This window comes from Cnephaeus nilssonii (assembly GCF_951640355.1).
Source record: "Cnephaeus nilssonii genome assembly, chromosome: 7".
NCBI lineage: Eukaryota > Metazoa > Chordata > Mammalia > Chiroptera > Vespertilionidae > Cnephaeus > Cnephaeus nilssonii.
In genome coordinates, this window is record NC_137078.1 from 32,196,387 (window position 1) to 32,215,113 (window position 18,727).

Below are 18,727 nucleotides of genomic sequence, written 5' to 3' on the forward strand. Positions count from 1 at the left end.
TAGCCTAAGCGATCTTTATGACGGAACAACCAGAATGACCGGAACGATGCGCATTGAGCAGGCAGGCAAGTGGTTAGGAGCGAGCAGACAGGCAGCTGAGCAGTTAGGAGCGAGTGGTCCCAGATTGCGAGAGGGGTGTCCCAGATTGCAAGAGGGTGCAGGCCAGGCTGAAGGACCCCCCACCTTGCCCTGTGCACGAATTTAGTGCACCAAGCCTCCAGTAACATATATAACAGTACATAGTGTAATATGTATAATAGTATAGATATCATATAGACAGACTAATATTATAAACCAAATAAGCTGACATTTGCAGGAAAAATTAATGTTTATTTCAAATAAATTAACTGAGTTACCATATGACCCAGCAATTCTACTCCTAGGTATATACCCAAGAGAAATGAAAACATATGTCCACACAAAAACTTGCATATGAATGTTCATGGTAGCATTATTAATCACAGCCCAAAAATGGAAACAATCTAAATTTCCCTCAACTGATAAAATGTGGTGTGTCTACACAATAGAACTATTCATCAATAAAAAGGAATGAAGTACTGATACATGCAACAACACAGATGAAACTTAAAAATGTCATGCTAAGTGAAAGAAGCCAGACACAAATAGCCACATTTTTATGAAATGTCCAAAATGGGCAAATCAGTAGAAACAATAGATTAGTGGCTGTCAGGGCCCAGGAGGAGAGGATAATGAGGAGTGACTCCTAATGAGTACAGGATTTCTTTTTGGGGAGATGAAAATTTTCTAAAATTAGTGGTGATGGTCTCACAACTAAAACTACTGAACTGTACACTTACATAGATGAATTTTATGGCATATAAATCATATATCAATAAAGCTGTTATTAAAAAAAAGAAATGTCAAATGACCAGTTCATCAGAATGATACCTGAAGGTTATAATAAACTTGTAAATTTTGCCCACTGAGTATGATGTTGGCTGTGGGTTTGTCATATATGGCCTTTATTACATTGAGTTATGTTTCTTCTATTCCCACTTTACTGAGAGTTTTTATCAGAAATGGATGCTGGATTTATCAAATGCATTTTTCCGCAACTATTACTATGATCATGTGGTTTTATCCTTCATTTTGTTTATGTGATGCATTTGTTGTTCTGTGGATATTGTACCAACCTTAGATCCCTGGAATAAATCTCATTTAATCATGGTGTATGATTTTTTTTTTAATGTATTGCTAGAGGCAGTTCCCTAATATTTTTTTTAATATATTTTATTGATTTTTTACAGAGAGGAAGAGAGAGGGATAGAGAGTTAGAAACACAGATGAGAGAGAAACATCGATCAGCTGCCTCCTGCACACCCCCTACAGGGGATGTGCCCGCAACCTGGGTACATGCTCTTGACCGGAATCGAACCTGGGACCCTTGAGTCCGCAGGCCTACGCTCTATCCACCGAGCCAAACCGGTTTCGGCAAGTTCCCTAATATTTTGTTGAGGACTTTAGCATCTATGTTCATCAGGGATATTGACCTATAACTTTCTTTCTGTGTAGTGTCTTTATCTGGTTTCAGAATTAGGATAATAGTGGACTCATAAAATGAGCACGTGAGTCTTCCCTCCTCTGTTTTATGGAATAGTTTGAGAAGGATAGGTGTTAGTTCTTCTTTTAGTGTTTGTTAAAATTCACCTGTGAAGCCATGCAGTCCAGAACTTTTGTTGGTTGGGAGTTTTTTTTATTACTGCTTCAATTTCACTAGTTGTAATCTGTCCATTCAGATTCTCTGATTCTTCCTGATTTAGTTTTGGAAGATTGTATGTTTCCAGGAATTTAACCAGTTCTTCCAGATTGTCCAGTTTGTTGGCATATAGTTGTTCATAACATTTTCTTACAATCCTTTGTATTTCTTTGGTGTCAGTTGTTACTTCTCCTTTTTCATTTCTGATTTTATTTATTTGGGTCCTCTGTTTTTCCTGATGAGTCAAGTTAAATGTCTATCAATCTTGTTTATCTTTTCAAAGAACCAGTTCTTGGTTTCACTGATCTTTTGTACTGTTTTTTAAGAACTCTATTTCATAATTTCTGCTCTCATCTTTATTATTTACTTCCTTTTACTCACTTTCCACTGAATGTAAACAGTAGTTATGGTTAAAGAAATAAAAGCAATTTTTGGCTGACTTTGAGCAATACATATCAAGAGATATAATAGTGCTGATATATTCCATGGTAGTCAGACCATGTCTGATCACTACATTCTATTCTAAGTACAATGTCTAGAGAAACTAATGAGTATAGGTCCAGAGAAATGAATATAGAATTGAAAAGGGATCAGAAACACTGGAAAAAAATGAGGGTTGCTTAGCATGGGAGAAAAAAGACTCAAAGGATATAACTATCTTCAAACAGTATGAGAGCCTATCAGAGAAAACAGAGTAGACTTGCCCTATGTTGCTGCAAAAGACAAAATAGTCCATCACTAAGTGCCCAGAGGGGGGGATTAATCTCATCATGGGCTAGAACTAATACAGTTATGTTTGCCTCCTAGGTACTCTCCAACAAATGAACAAATTCAAGTAAATACCAGAAGTCTATCAAGGACTCCTATTTCAGGAAGAATTCCTATAATATATAGCAGATTGGAGGTGATATTTAACTTCTCCAATTCTAAAGTGCTATGATTTTTATCTTAATTCAAAATTATATAACAAATTAAGTAAATGCATAAAATTCCAAAGAGTTGATGATTTAATATTTTACCTCATTTTTCTGTAATGGTGGTTTTCCATTTTTCTTACTGCAGAGAAAAAAAAAGAAAGCACTTTATTTGCAAACTGTTCCCATCATAAAATTTGTTTTAAGATATCAAAAGAACGTACTAAATTCTCCAAATGTCTCTTCTTTCACAATATCATACATAGAATATATTAAGCATAATAGTACAGCTGCATCTTATTAAGTACTAGAGGTCAGTGCATGATATTCATGCACAAGGTGGGGGGGGGGGGAGGTTGGCGCGCGCAGGGATCCCTCAGCCCGGCCTGTACCCTCTTCAATCTGGGACCCCTCGTGGATGTCCTACTGCCTCTCGCAATCCGGAACTGCTGGCTCCTAACCGCTCGCCTGCCTGCCTGCCTGCCTGCCTGATCACCCCTAACCCCTCTGCCTGTCTGCCTAATAGCCCCTAACCACCTCTGCCTACCTGATTGCACCTAACCACCTCTGTCTGCATGCCTGCCTGCCCCTACTGCTCCCCTACTGGCCTGATCGCCCCTAACTGCTCCCCTGCTGGCCTGATTGCCCCTAACCACCTCTGCCTCACCCTGCACCCGGGACCCAGGATTCCCTCCTCCGGCTAGTTGCAGGCACCCAGGACCTGGGCCCGCTTCGCCCAGGCCAGCCACAGCGACAAGGGACCATGGGCGGATGGCTTTGCCCAGGCTACAGCCGCAGGCGCCTGGGACCATGGGGCGGGTGGCTTGTCCTTCTCCTGGGCCACAGCCACCGGCACCCGGGACCATGGGGCAGGCGGCTTGTACCTCTTCCAGGCCACAGCCCCAGCTGCTGGCACCCGAGACTGCGGGGCGTGCTGCTTGTCCCTCTCCCGGTCCGGGCCGCAGGTGCAGCTGCTGGTGCCCAAGACCACGGGGTGTGCAGCTTGTCCCTCTCCCGGGCCACAGGCGCAGGCGCAGCCGCTGGCACCTGGTTCCGTGGGGCATGAGGCTTGTCCCTCTCCCAGGCCGCAGCCTGGCTGGTCCCCATTCCTCTCTTGCGAGCTCATTTGTGCCTGGCTGGTCCCCATTCCGTTCTTGTGAGCTCATCTATGCCTGGCTGGTCCCCATTCCTCTCAGTGTTGAGTGTCTGAGCCATTATGGTGTGTGACAACCATTTGCATATTAGCTCTTTATTATATAGAACTAGTGGCCTGATGCATGAATGAAGATTCATGCACGAATGGGCCTTCGTTCCCCTGGCTGCCGGCACTGCCTTCACTCTGGCTGGAGCAGCCTTTCCGATCTGGCCCGGAGCCGCCTTTCTGCCTTTCCAACACTGCCCAGAGGCCCCGAGCGGCTGGGGTGGTGCGGAACGCCTGCGTCGTCACCATGGCGACGATGAAAGCATCCCACCCCGTCCCCAGCCGCTCAGTGCCTGTTTATGCAAATTAACCCTCCATCTTTGTTGGGTTGATTTGCATATTCACTCCTGATTGGCTGGTGGGTGTCACGAAGGTATGGTCAATTAGCATGTTACTCTTTTATTAGGTAGATCATTTACTGAAAGTGTTTAATAAATGTTAACTACTACTATCAGATAATATATGTTGGTAAATTTACACACGTACACATATATACTTGTTTTTCAAATTCTCCCATAGAGAGGTTAAGTCTATTCTTCCATCCTTGAATCAAGACTTGGCCATGTAAACTGCTTTGGCTATGGGACATTAGCAAGTTGATGCAAGCAAGGCCAGAAAATGTCTGTGCGTTGGACACTCTCTCTTGATGCTAGGAACCTTTTCCCAGCCATGTGAACAATCCCAGGTTAGTTACCTATAGGATGAGAGACCATGTATCATTCCCATGTTACAAATGAAAAAACTGGCTTGGAAAGGAGGAAGTAGTATATCTAAGTTTCATGCTACTCAAAGTAGCTAGTCTAGCACTAACCCAGATCTAGGCCACCACCCTGAACAATACCATGACCAAGCTTAGGTTCTTTTTAAACACACTATCATAGCACCCTATGCTACGATCACATTTTAAATCTCTTGTTTAATGTCTATTTCCTCCCAGTACATTAGTTCTATGAGATCAGGAGCTATTGCAGATTGGCTTCTCCAAAATATAGGTAAGGTGGTGTTTGGGATACAATATGTTTATTTGGGCTCAACACCTGTGAAAGGAAGATGAAGAAAGCAAGATTAGGCATAATTTAAACTGTGATGCAGGCCCAACAAAATTTCACCTAACCAGGTGGGAAACTTTGATTGGCTGAAATGACCAGGTGTTTATACCTCTTCCTTGCTCAGTGTACAAATGCATGCTGCTCCAGGGAGGTCATGACCTTAGGAAGGTGGCTCTGCAACTAATGCAGATCCTAAAAAGTGGGCTGAAAGAGTTACCTGTCTGCACTTATCACGGCTGGATTAGACCCGTGGTCAGCAAACTGCGGCTCGCGAGCCACATGCGGCTCTTTGGTCCCTGGAGTGTGGCTCTTCCACAAAATACCACGGCCTTTGCGTTAGAAGTTTAAGTTTAAAAAATTTGGCTCTCAAAAGAAATTTCAATCGTTGTACTGTTGATATTTGGCTCTGCTGACTAATGAGTTTGCCGACCACTGGACTAGACCTTCTTGAAGGGGAATCTGGGTAGCATATCTCCACACCTACTATAGGGGTCATATATTACTCAGCCCTCTATTCAACATCTAGTTGAGCTTCAAGAATCTGTAGAATAAACATCTTCAGTAATAAGATACCAGGTCACACTGAACAAGGCTAGAAAGCCAAACTTAACTATAATTTAGTAAGAGTAGATGTTCATATTTTAAAAGTGCTTAAGCTTATTATTGTTTCTAATCTCAATTATATTACAGGATTATCTGTTTTTAAATTTTTATGAGATTGCAAACCTGTTTCAGAAATGCATACTAACTTAATTATGAGCCCTCTTTTATAAGGCTTACTAAAATCCACTTTTTAAGGAATTCTTTAAATGCTTTCCACATGTTCTCAATTTTGAAGATACTAGCTATATAAACATAGAGATGTAGGATAAATTAGAACAGTATACTAGAATCCCATTTAATTGGTTATATTGTTTTCACTTGAAATGCTATGCTAAAGACTGGAGAGAATTTAATTCTAGAAACATGATCTACTGGTAGGCAGATTCAAGTCTAACAAAAATTCAGTATTTTCCTTTTCTTGATTTTTATCCTATGAAACTAAAAAGGCTCTACAACAAATAGGCATGTCTTCTACCTTTGTGTATTCCTTTTGCCTAATGAAAAAGATCAATTTATCAGCTAATAGATTAAAATAAAGGTATTCAACATGTTCAAAATATATGCATAGTAATGGTAAGATATCCATAATATCTGTAACAATCACTAAATATCAGTTGTCTTGTTATATTTCATGGTATAACCAATTGAAAGTATTTTAAAATCTAATTTTGGGACCATTTATATATCCAGTCTATATCAATAGCGATGCCATGTTCAGTGAGGAGCTGATAATCTATTTTCTTCTGATTCAGTAAATCACCAGACTTTCCAAAATAGAATGGCAGTCCCTGAATCAATCCTTTTTACTGTTTGCACAGCACCCCTGCCTGAGCAGAGGCAAGGAAAAGAGAATCACTGTACCAAGACAAGATATGAAAAAACTTAGTGGCTAAAGTATGAAAGAAAGGTACATAAAAAAGATACACATCAATTACATGTATTCCTGGAAAGATATGTCAATTATAAAAGTGACATGGTCAAGAACCATTCAAATGTTTATGAATTGCTTACTATATACAAGGCACTATTCCAGATCAGTATGTTTCAAACCTTGTGGTCTCAGGTTTATTCACTTGTATTATATCTAGGGCTATTTATCATATGGAAATTAAGCCTCAATAATGTTAATTAAGCCAAAATACTGTTTAAAGTATTTATTTCCTCATTTAAAGAAAACAGACACCTTACATATTAAGTAAAAATTTATAAAAATAGCTATTATTTTCCCAAATGAAATAATTTCGTAAGAAAAGTAGCTAGCATCTATATATATATAAAGCCAGCGACCAGAACACCATAACAACCAGAACAACCAGTCACTGACTTTATATATATACAGATGCTACTTTTCTTACGAACAGCGAAATGGCCTGATGGGGGGTGGGCCGGCAGCCAACCCCCTGCAGCCCCTCCCTCTGCCCAGCCCCACCCCAGATTGGCCTCCCCACACCAATCAGGGGCAGGGCCAGCCAGCCAACCACCTGCAGCCCCTCCTCCCAGCAGGCCCCGCCCCCAATGGGCCCCCACCACACCAATTGGTCCGCGACCCCTCCCCAGCCAGCTCTGCCCCTGACTGGTCCCCCCCACTCTGATCAGGGGTAGGGCCAGCCGGCCAACCACCCATGGCCCCTCCCCCAGGCTGCTGGCTCCCAATCGGCCCCCCCACCCCAATCAGGGGCAGGGCTCACCAGCCAATTGCCTGCGGCCTATCACCCCAGCTGGCCCGGCCCTGACCAGGGCAGGCAAGCCAGCCAACCTCCGCTGTCTCCTCCTCCTGACAGGCCTGGCCCTGATCTGCCCCGATTGGGCCTGGGCCGGCTGGAACCCACCTGTGCACGAATTCATGCAATGGGCCTCTATTTGTTTTATATTGCAGCAAATCTCATTAATGCCTGGCTTGATAGAAGACAATGGATTCTCACATCTGATTCTGCATTCTTTTTTTTTTTTTTTTAATATATTTTATTGACTTTTTACAGAGAGGAAGGGAGAGGGATAGAGAGTTAGAAACATCGATGAGAGAGAAACATCGATCAGCTGCCTCTTGCACACCCCCTACTGGGGATGTGCCCGCAACCAAGGTACATGCCCTTGACTGGAATCGAACCTGGGACCCTTGAGTCCGCAGGCCGACGCTCTATCCACTGAGCCAAACCGGTTTCGGCTGATTCTGCATTCTTTCTAGCTATTACAATACACATAGGTATTAAAAACACAGGAATCCTATATAATAAAGAGGTAATATGCAAATTGACCCTCACACCATAACACTGTCACAAGATGGCGGCATGCACAGCGGGGGCTGGGCAGTGGGGGCAGGGCTGGTGGCCACTCCGCATGGCTTCTGCCGGGGTTCCTGCGGCCCTGTGGGGGCGTGTAGGTTCCGGCAGCCGCTTTGCGCAGCTTCTGCTGGGGTTTCTGTGGCCCTGCATGCATGCCGCGGGGGCGGGGCCCAGCGCCACTCTGCGCAGCCCGGAGGCGGGGCATCAGGGCGACACTCCAGGACGCAGGGCCGTCCCGTGGCACGCCGGGCACACGGGGTGGGACTCTGGGACTCGGGGTGGTCCCATGTTGTGGATATTCTTCCGTGATACTAAAATGTTGCGATGCAATCTGAAGCCATATCAATGAACTTTTGTACTCTGCTACAATTAAATCCATTAGCTTACGTTACACTTTCAATGAATCTTTTACTCATGAAAAATTTTGTAACATCATGCATTAGTCACCTGGAAAATATTGATTTAATATGCTATGAAGTAGACTTTCCCAATGTAATACATTTATTATACAATATTTTATAAAATTACATTTTTTAATATTGCCACTAATCTCATAAGAAAAGTCTTAAGCATTGGAAGCTATCAAGTTCACAGTGGCAGAGAAAAGTTTTCCAAATTCTAAATTTCAACTGTAAGCCTAAATTGTAGCATTAGCAACAAATATTACCAGTTGTTTTTCCTTGAAGGCCTTAAAAAAATATATCTGTACTATTCAAGGCTGAATACGCACAGTGATTCAGTCATTCTCAAGTAAAAATGATGTTCCACAAACAGGGTGGCCGAGTTCAGTTCACAGCTCAAACAATTGCAAAAGTGCTTTCCCTCCAGATAACCTCTGTACTTTAGTATGCTTCAAGAACTGCTTTGTGAAAACTTATTTTTCTTTGGCAAAGACATTACAAAAAAGTTAAAGACAAGACCAATAACAAACTATTTATAAAACATATAGGAGAGTTTTATCCAAGAAATGGAAGCTTATGTTAACATTTTTTTAAAAAATCAATTTAATTCATCATATTAACAGTCTAAAAAAGAAAGAACATATGATCATATCAACAGATACATAAAAGATCTTTGATAAAAATCCAATACCTATTCATCATAAAAACTCTCATCAAATTAGGAATAAAAAGGAACTTCCTCAATCTGATAAAGGACATCAACAAAAACCGATAACTATCATATTAATGAAAGACTGAGGCTGTAACATCTGGAATATGACAAAGATGCCGACTCTCAACACTTCTATTCAATATTGGTATTGGAGGACACATACACTACAGGAAGGTAAGTAAAAGAAATAAAAGGCACGTAGAGTAGAAAAGAAGAAGCAAAACTATCTTTTTTCCCCCTTCACCTAAGGATATGTTTATTGATTTTAGGGAGGGAGAGGGAGAGGAAGGGGAGAAGAGGAGAGGGAGGGGTAAGGGAGGGGGAGAGGGAGAAACATTATTGCAGACTTTATAAACATCTATATAGAGAATCCTAAGGAATATACAGAAAAGCTGAGTTCAATCAGGTTCCAGGATACAACATCTATACATAAATATCAACTGCATTTCTACATAAGAGCAAAGAACAATTAGTAATTGAAATTTTAAACTTACCCTTTCCAAAAGCATCAAAAGTAAAATTTAGGGATAAATTTGGAGGGAAAAAAAAAGATGTGCAAGATCTGCATGCTGAAAACTAAAATACGACGATAAATTAAAGATTAGACAGAGATATATCATGCTCATGGATCAGAAGACTCGATATTGTTAAGATGTCAATTCTCCCCAATTTATTTAGAAATAAAATAAGTATTTACACCCTAGCTCAGTGGTCAGCAAACTGCGGCTTGCGAGCCACGGTTTACCGCTCTGTTGACTAATGAGTTTGCCGACCACTGACCTAGACTCTCGATTCCAATAATTACAGGCTGTTGTTGTTCCTAGTGATTAAGCCCCTATCCCAGTGGTCGGCAAACTCATTAGTCAACAGAGCGGCAAATCGAGGCTTGCAAGCCGCAATTTGCCAACCACTGCCCTAGCTGGTTTGGCTCAGTGGATAGAGTGTTGGCTTGCGGACTGAAGAGTCCCGGGTTCAATTCCGATCAAGGCCACATGACCAGGCTGAGGGCTCAATCCCCAGTAGGGGGCGTGCAGGAGGCAGCCAATCAATGATTCTCATCGTTGATATTTCTCTCTCTCCCTCTACTTTCCTCTCTGAAATCAATAAAAAACAAATTTACTTTATGTGACACACAAAAGCATATATGTTACTTACATACATACACACACGCGCGCACACACATACAACTGGGCCACAGGATGAGTCAGATCTCCTACCAATTTTCTCTCTTCAGGCTTCCATGAAATACCCCATCAGAGTGTACCATGACATCTTATAAGGCCTTCTCATAATCTACATGTAAATTCTGTATTTTTTTATCAGTCTGTGACAATTAAAATGGTGCATTACTCTATTGTTCTGTGTCATTTTCATATCAAATAAAAGCTTCTTTATAAGATTTCAGTTTCTTAGAAATTCTATAAAAACACTTTTTACCTTTAATTACCACTACAAAAAAAATTTTTTTAATGGCAAAATTATTTAGTATGAGTACAAAAGTCAAAGACGATTTTCTTAATTTTAAATTACTACACTTCAACCTAAGGCAGATACTAGTGCAGCAGATTCGTTTACCATGCATGTGGGTCTTTGGATGATCACTTAGCAACAATTCATATGCAAATATAGGCACAAACATTTTCAATAGTATGGTAATCAGTTACATGATGACCCAGAATGTGCTCATACTAATTTATTTACATATTTTTAAATTTTATTTGATTGTAGAGAGAGGGAGGGGGGAAGAGAGGGGGGGGGGGAAACCTCAATCTGTTGTTCCACTTCTTTATGCATTCATTGATTGCTTCTTCTATGTGCTCTGACTAGAGATTGAACCTGCAATCTTGGCATATCCAGAGGACACTCTCTCTAACCAAATGAGCGATCTATCAGCAAAATGAAAACACAAAATTAGAAAATTCTCCAAAAATTTTAGGACCCTAGAGAATTCATTTTTAGATCTATTGTCTCCAGGCCCTAAAGAAACCTTCAAAGAGTTAGGGCCCATGTTCATTATAAGAAGTTGGAAAAAGAGATTTGGGATGGAAAGGTAAATTCAAACAAAGACATGCCAATTTCAAAAGGTTTTAGTAGGTCCAGGTACTGATAACTTATTTTAAACACACACACACACACACACACACACACACACACACACACACACAAATATTTAAGTCAGAAGCTCAGGAAAGAAGAGGTAGCTAGAGATTTGGGGAGTCATTAGGGCATGGGTGAAAGCTGGTATCATAGTTCTGATGGGGTTGGCCTAGATGTACACAGCCGAGGTAAATCAGGGCCCAGAGATGAAGACATGCACAAAGGCACTGGCTATGGGGATGGAAAGAAAAATATAGGAAAATAGCTAGAAATACAGGTGAGGAAATACCATAGATAAGAGCTGGGCACTAACTGAATATGGAAATAAGAGAAGAGGAGCAGAGACTTAAAAAACTATGTAAAGGTAGAGGAGGTATTAGAAACATTTAGGTCCAAACTGATGCCCTGAAAGGCACAGATAATTTTCCTAAGATCTCACAAACAATATGCACAGTGAGTGAACAGAAGACAGTGATTCCATCCTACATAATAAAATGATAATATGTAAATTACCATCACTCCGCTACGCCCACGATTGGGCCAGCAGGAGGCACAGGGGGCGGGACTCAGGGTGGCCGGGGTAGCTGATTGGGCCAGCAGGACGCTGAGCTCGCAGCGCCGGAGGCTTTCGGAAGGCCTGGGGCACCGGCGGACAGCCGGCCAGGTCCCCCGCGATCAAAGGCCAAAGCGGGGGATCTGGCCGGCTGTCTGCTCCGGCGCAAGGCCTTTCGAAAGCCTCCGCAGCGCCGGAGGCTTTCGGAAGGCCTGGGGCACCCGCGGACAGCCAGCCCGCTGGTGCACCAGGTGCATGATTAAATCATGCACTGGGCCTCTAGTTAACCTTAATAAAGAATAACAGTAGCCCCGGCCTTTGTGGCTCAGTTGGTTGGAGGATTGTCCTGTACACAAAAAGCTGCAGGTTCGATCCCCAGTCAGTGTGCAGGTGGAAGGCAACCTAGGGATGTTTTTCTCTCCCTTCCTTTCTCTAACATCAATTAATAATAATTTTTAAAAAGAATAACAGTAGAAGAAGCATTAAAGGAAATAATGCTTTTCTACAATGGACTCATTGTAAAAGTGTTAAATTTCAAGTCTCAGTACGATAAATTTTAAGGGCCAGAGACAATTTTGAATAGATTTAAAGTTCAAGAGTAGACACATTGATTTCAAAGGCATTAACATGACAATGATGTGGACATACAATGATATACTCCTTTGAGAAACAAAAATATGAAATCTGAAATGTGAGTCTTGCATCTGTTTTTTAAGATGCTATACGAAAAATTTTAGAATGTGCTCTTTAGGAGCTTGGTTTAAGTTGTATCCTGGCTGATATGGCTTCCAGGAACCTTTAGAAAAACTTTCCTCCTATACTGAAGGTATGTTTACTATAAGCCTCAAAATTTATAAAGAAGTAATACCAATGCAAATGTTGACAACTGAGGTACTTTTTATATTTTGTTTATGAGTCACTGTCTTAAAATATGGTTCCTCCCATGCATTTATAAAGTAGTGAGTGTTAGGTCTGATCAAATAATTGAATTGATACCCCCATCCCTGGGAACTGACCTTTAGGCCACTTCACAATGGACATTTGACGTACTTAGACCACATTCCACTTGTTAAGACAATTATCTCTCCCCTCCAGAGTTTCCCAGAATCTGGACCTGCACAGAGAATTCTCCACCCAGAAAAAGCCCGCCTAGAGTCCTTTAACACCCTCTTGACTTCCCATCTTTGGAGGCTGGTGCCATTTTGGAGCTCAACCCATCTGGTTTTCCAGATGACCTAATAAATTCATAATTCTTTACCCCCTTTAGCTTCGTGTGTTCCTCCTTCAGTGACCCTACCAGTGAGCATTAAATATTTATTTACTTAGAGTAAATCAATAGGTTTTTAATGATACTTAAAAAGAACTCGTTGGTCACCGCCAGAGGATAACAGGAAACTAATGTATTACTTTAAAAACTGGTAAAGAAGCAAATGTCTACCCTGCCTTTCCTAACTAAACTGTACCACTGGGTAACCAAATAGTAGATGAAGAAAAGTTTCTTTTTATGAAAGCATTTCATCTTATAAATGAGTAAATAACAGAATTTTAAATATCTCCATTCTGTAATCGCTAATAAATTCATTGATCTAGGTATTAAACATCAATGGCTGCTAAACTCACGAAAAATAAATAACCAGACACTGATATACCTTCTGATGGAGGTTAGACCACATCAACACCTAGGAAAATTCTTGTCCAAAAACAAACAAAAAATCTGAACTTGGTCAAGTTTTTAGATCCAACTACCAATTTATAGGAAATACAGAGAATGAACAAAAATTATACAAATAGCATAACCCAGATTATTTAATCTTTAGCAGTCAAAAACCTGATTGCTTCAATAAAATGTAAAAAGTGGTAAGGAGAGATGGCATTGGACCATGAAGATTGAGACTTTAAACAAACAAAAAATAGGCACAACTAAATTACAGTATTTTAAGAATGCACATTTGGGTGATAAAATTATAAAACACTACTAAAATGCAATTACTATACAAGTCAGGATAGCAGTAACTAGTTAGGGGAGAGGGAAGGGGCTAAGATCAGGAAGGGGTATGTGGAAGGCTTCTAGGGTAGATGACAAAGATTTATTTCTTGATCTGAGGAGTATTTACAAGGGTTATGCAGTTTCCTGTATTTGTGGTATAATATACAATAAAAAAGTCTAAAAATCTTAAGAGTATTATACCATGACTATATATTTTAATATTAATTTACAACAGTAAAATTTTAAGTTAACTTCATTTTGAATTTAATGTAAGACTTTTTAAACCCCTGAATAATTCTTGATTGTTCTTTTGTATGTAAGTCCATCAGATAAAAATGCTTTATTCTGACTTTTACCTCCCACATGGCTATTTCAAACTTAAAAGTCTTAGAATCAGGTACCATTTTTACCTGATTCCTCACTGGTAAAATGAAAATAATAAAATAACTATCTCAAAAAACTGTTGTGAGGAATAAATGTTAACTATTTAGAACAATGTTTAAAATATAATTAAGTGCTCAATAAATGGTTAATAGTATTGTCTTCAGCTTCCTGTCCTTGCAGTCTCTTCTTCTCAAATGTTAACTCCAGTAATCCCATGACTTTGCTCATGCTGTTTGCCCTGTCTAGGATGCCTTTTACCCCTTAGCAACACCATTTATTGAAGAGACTGTCTTTACTCTATTGTATGCCCTTGCCTCTATTGTCAAATATTATTTAAGTATAATGGCTTGTCGAATTCTAGGTTCTCTGTTCTGATCCCTTGATCTATATGTCTGTTCAAGTGCCCATAGGTAGATGAATGGATTAAAAAACTGTGGTACATTTACATCAAGGAAGACTATGCAGCAGTATAAAAGAAGGCTCTCTAACCCTTTGAGACATCATGGAGAGACCTGGAGAGTATTATACTAAGCAAGATAAGCCAGTCGGAGAAAGACAAGTATCACATGATCTCACTTATATGTGTAATCTAATGAACAAAATAAACTGATGAACAAAACAGGCCCAGCGACATTGACATATTTCAGAGGGAAGGAAGGTTGGGGGTGGGAGGGGGAGGTAGGAAGAGATTAACCAAAGAACTTATATGCATACATGCATAGTCCATGGGCAAACCAACAGTGTAGGGAAGGCCTGGGGAGGGGGTGGGAGCAGAGTGGAGGGGGTCAACAGTGGGGAAAAAGGGGGACATGTGTAATACTTTCAACATTAAAGATAAATTTTTATAAAAATTTTAGTCTTTCTCACTAAAGTAACATAACCTTATAGGACCATATTTTTTCCTTCTGAGGAAATAGCATGTCATGCTGTTTACTTCATATGTTAATGAAAGTATACAAATGTTTTAAACCGTGACATATAGACACAACATCCTGATTAAATAACTAAATTATTATTTACCAAAAGACACTGCCTCATTCCACATAGCATATTTATTTTCAATGGCAACAGATAACTTCTTAAGCATAGAATAAATCATACAATCTATGTTTATGGGTAGTATTGTGGTACCATTATAGTAATATCTGAGATTGCTATATCTATTCAGACATTAAAATAACTGGTTATGCTTTGATGACCTTTATTTTCAATGTTATAGATTATTAATTTAATTGCATTAATTCAGGACTGCTAATCTAGCAAGAGATAACAAATGCATGTTTCAAAAAACCAACTTTAAGCATACTCACTATATTTTACCTAATAAGGCTTCAAGTTATCTCAAAAAAAATAATAATAATAATCCCATTAAAGCACAACATCAGTTATCCAAAGCATCTTATCCTATATTATGGAAGGCTATGTTCTTGACAGAGATGCCTAAAACCAAAGTGATTTCCTTAAAAAAAAAAAATTTTTTTTATAATGAAAGCCATGTTCTTAAACAAAGGCCTGATGCCTAAATTTTTTGTAGAAATGACTACAAATGCCACTTTTAAACAACTCTAATGTTCCATAAAATTAATTAAAAAAAACAAAACAATAGAGAAATACAGTACCCAGTTTACATTAAACTTAATTTGGTATATATAATTCTAAAGAAAATTACAAAGAGCCTGTCTTTCTTCTTCATAATTCCAGCTTATACTTTATTGAAACAGCTTATATTTTATTCATCAGACCATGGATTAGTTTGATGTTAATCCGAAAAAAAATTACAACTTATTTATCTAAATTGATAGCATGGCATAGGTACTTAGAAGAAAATGGTAAATTCTAGGAGCAAAAATGAACTCATCAAAGTCATGTCTGATCAAACTCATTCTCTTCCCTGAAGGAAATCATGAAAATCTGTAAACTTAGTTTATTATGCTACAAAGCACTTGATGCTGTACCAATTGGGGATTCTCCACCTTTTCCAGGTAAAGGAGACCAATGCCACATTCAGCTCTGGGGTCTCATCTTCACAGCTCGGTAACCTAGAAGGGGGAAAAGGCCCTTCCTTCCCACTGACTCCAGCAGAAATACCCCCCAGGAGGATTCTGACTGGCCCAGTATAGATCAGATGCCTTGCCCTGTGGTCAGTGCTAGGTCATTAGCAAAATGAAATGTGTGAAAAGGTGCAAGGTAGTTGTTAAAGCTGAGAACCAATATAATACCCAGAGGGTGTCAATTAATAGACAAGTTACAGTGGTGTACAAACTCTGTTCTATACTTAATCTATTGGGAAAAGAGAGAGAAGGAATAGTACTAATTAAAGTGTGCCATATTTTTTTTAAAAATTAGAGGAAGGAAGTGATGTGCCCAAACAAAGAGAAGTATAAATACCTGCACCTAAGTTTAAAAAAAATAAATAAATAAATTGAAGAGAGTAAAGGGAAAGCAATTGTGTAAGCTAAATATGAGTGAAGAATATTATTTGTCATAAAAATGAATGTAACCTCACCTATTCTAACAAAAGCTTAGGATCTACAAAGCAGGTTCCACTCTGTCAGTCAGACTACACTTAGAATAAAGAAAGAGTATAATATTCAGGAAGCAGCAACTGAAAAAAAAATACAGAGGCCTGAAACCATATCACATAAAAGTAACTTAAATACTATCCAGTTATAAGAGTAAATGATTCTGTCAATTCAAAAGGCTTCTGTAGAGAGATGTTCCTGGGCACATTTGGTAGTGAGAAGTGCTAAGGAGAAAAGTAAAGCCAGGCAAGTGGGAAGAGTACGTGTGTGGAGGATGCTATTTTAAACTGAGTGGCAATGGAAGGTCTCACTGTGAGATGCCTAATAAAAAAATGAAAAGAGGGAGGGAGTGAGCAGTGTGGATATCTAGGCAAAGAGCATTCCAGGCGGGGGAACAGCAAGTACAAAAGCCCTGAAACAAAATGCCTGGCCAATGATGCTAATGTGCCCAAAACTGACAAGTGTGATTAATTAAACAATCTATACCTGCTTTCCCCATCACACACAGCGACACAGTTTGAGAATCTGCATCTGGATCATACTTGCCATTAGCTCATCTCCGTATACCATTGCTTTTCCTGACAAATCCTTTAAGGCCTGCTTCACCTATGGCTGCTTAAGCATCTCCTTTTTATTCTGAGGATCCAAATGGGGCCAGGGCCTGCCCCTGTAAGACCTACTTTCAGTTCATCCTAAGGGTCTCATGCAGCTACAGCCCCTCACTGGACTCATGCCTACATTTGCAAAACATTCAGTGGGCCTGTGAAACTGAGAAAGGTGAAACCAGCCCCTTCCAGAGCTTGATTTGAAAGATCTCAGGATGGAAGTATTCAAGCAAGTTGTAGTGAGGTTAGTGGGGAGAAAAGTACAAGGGGCAGAAACTAGAGATATGAGAACATCCAAGGAGTACAGAAAAGGCCCAGCAACAGGCCACAAGGCTGAGGCTTAGAGAAAAATAGTGAACAAATTTCCAACAGTGGGAATGTCTAAAGAGCTTGTAAATAAAAGAAAGTCTCCATTTTAAGCTGTTCATTATGGTGATAAAATCCCTGCCACCATTCCCAAATTTTCAATAAAACTCTACTACAAATACCTGCTTTGTGGCTGATGCTGTAAAGGGATGAAGGCAGATTCCAAAAAGACAGGCTCAAGAGATAAGATGTAAATGGGATCTAAAATAGAGCAGAAGTGAAGTAGGCATGCCTAAGAGAAACACAAGCTCCCTGAAACGCCTCTGAGATATTTGAAGGAGGAGACTGTGTTCCCATCATCTACAGAATGGAGCTTTGAAAAGGATGAAGGATCACCCCATGAGCTGGTGGACTTGGCTGCACCCTGATAACTGACACCCAGTCAAGCAATCTATATATATAAAAGGCTAAGTGTACATTCAACCCGTAGTTATGATGCGCACTGACCACCAGGAGGCAGACACTCAATGCAGGAGCTACCATGACGCGCACTGGCCATTTAAAAATAAACGGCATCACAGACATGGCACCGACAAACCAACACACAGCTTGCCCCAAGTGGGACACAGGCCCCACCACCACCCCAGAGCAACATCCCACCAAATGGCAGCCAACGCTGCCAAGACCCCATGGCACAAAATACGGCCCACAATCCAGCTCAGCCCAGAAACGGTTGCTGTGGGCTGGGTAATAACATCACGTAGCAACGCCAGGCCTCCTCTCCCTAGCAACTAGCCTCCTTGGAGTTTCTTCAGCCCAGGACACAACTTGCTTTATAGCCAGGTGCAAACATTTTACAATTTAACCAAATGTTTGTGAAGCATTTTCCCAGGCCTCATCTCATTTGATCCTCACAGAAGTCCTGGAGTAGGTACATAGGAGACTCGGTAGAATCCTATTTTCTTTTCATTAGCCGGAAAACGGAGATTTAGAATGTTTAGAAACTTGACCCGACTGAAAAGAAGAAAGACATGAGGGAACTTGAAAATGACTGTAGGTTTTCTCACTGCACAGAATACAGTCAAACACTGCTACAGATAAATATTTTACCCTTTGTCCTCCCTGCATGATCTACAATAATAATCTGCTTTTCGTGTTGATATTTACTGCTGTGTTGCTGACAATTACCTGAAAGAGAAGTCGGGGTGCTTCACTGGGCTGGAAAAAGTTTAGCTAAATCAGAAAGCAAGTCTAATTAAGCAAGTTTATTCTATATATATAAAAGGCTAAGTTGACTCGCGCATGCGTGATACATATAAAGCTCTCACTGGCACCAATCGCACGCGTGTGTTTCCATCTGTCATTGTTGATCGTGAATTTGGTTGACACTTCTA

At 40.2% G+C, this 18,727-nt stretch overlaps 1 protein-coding gene across 2 annotated transcripts in view; it reads right to left on the reverse strand.

Annotated features, from left to right (window-relative positions):
* Nucleotides 1–18,727, reverse strand: part of ABCD3 (ATP binding cassette subfamily D member 3) — an 86,515-nt gene that overhangs the window by 62,800 nt on the left and 4,988 nt on the right. Inside the window, exon 2 of one of the 2 annotated variants that reach the window (XM_079777582.1) lies at nt 2,737–2,773. The exons of the other annotated variant lie outside the window; for it this stretch is intronic. Within the exon in view, the coding sequence (XP_079633708.1) occupies nt 2,737–2,773 (37 nt within the window). The remainder of the gene's footprint in view (nt 1–2,736; nt 2,774–18,727) is intronic. 2 annotated transcript variants of the gene reach the window in all.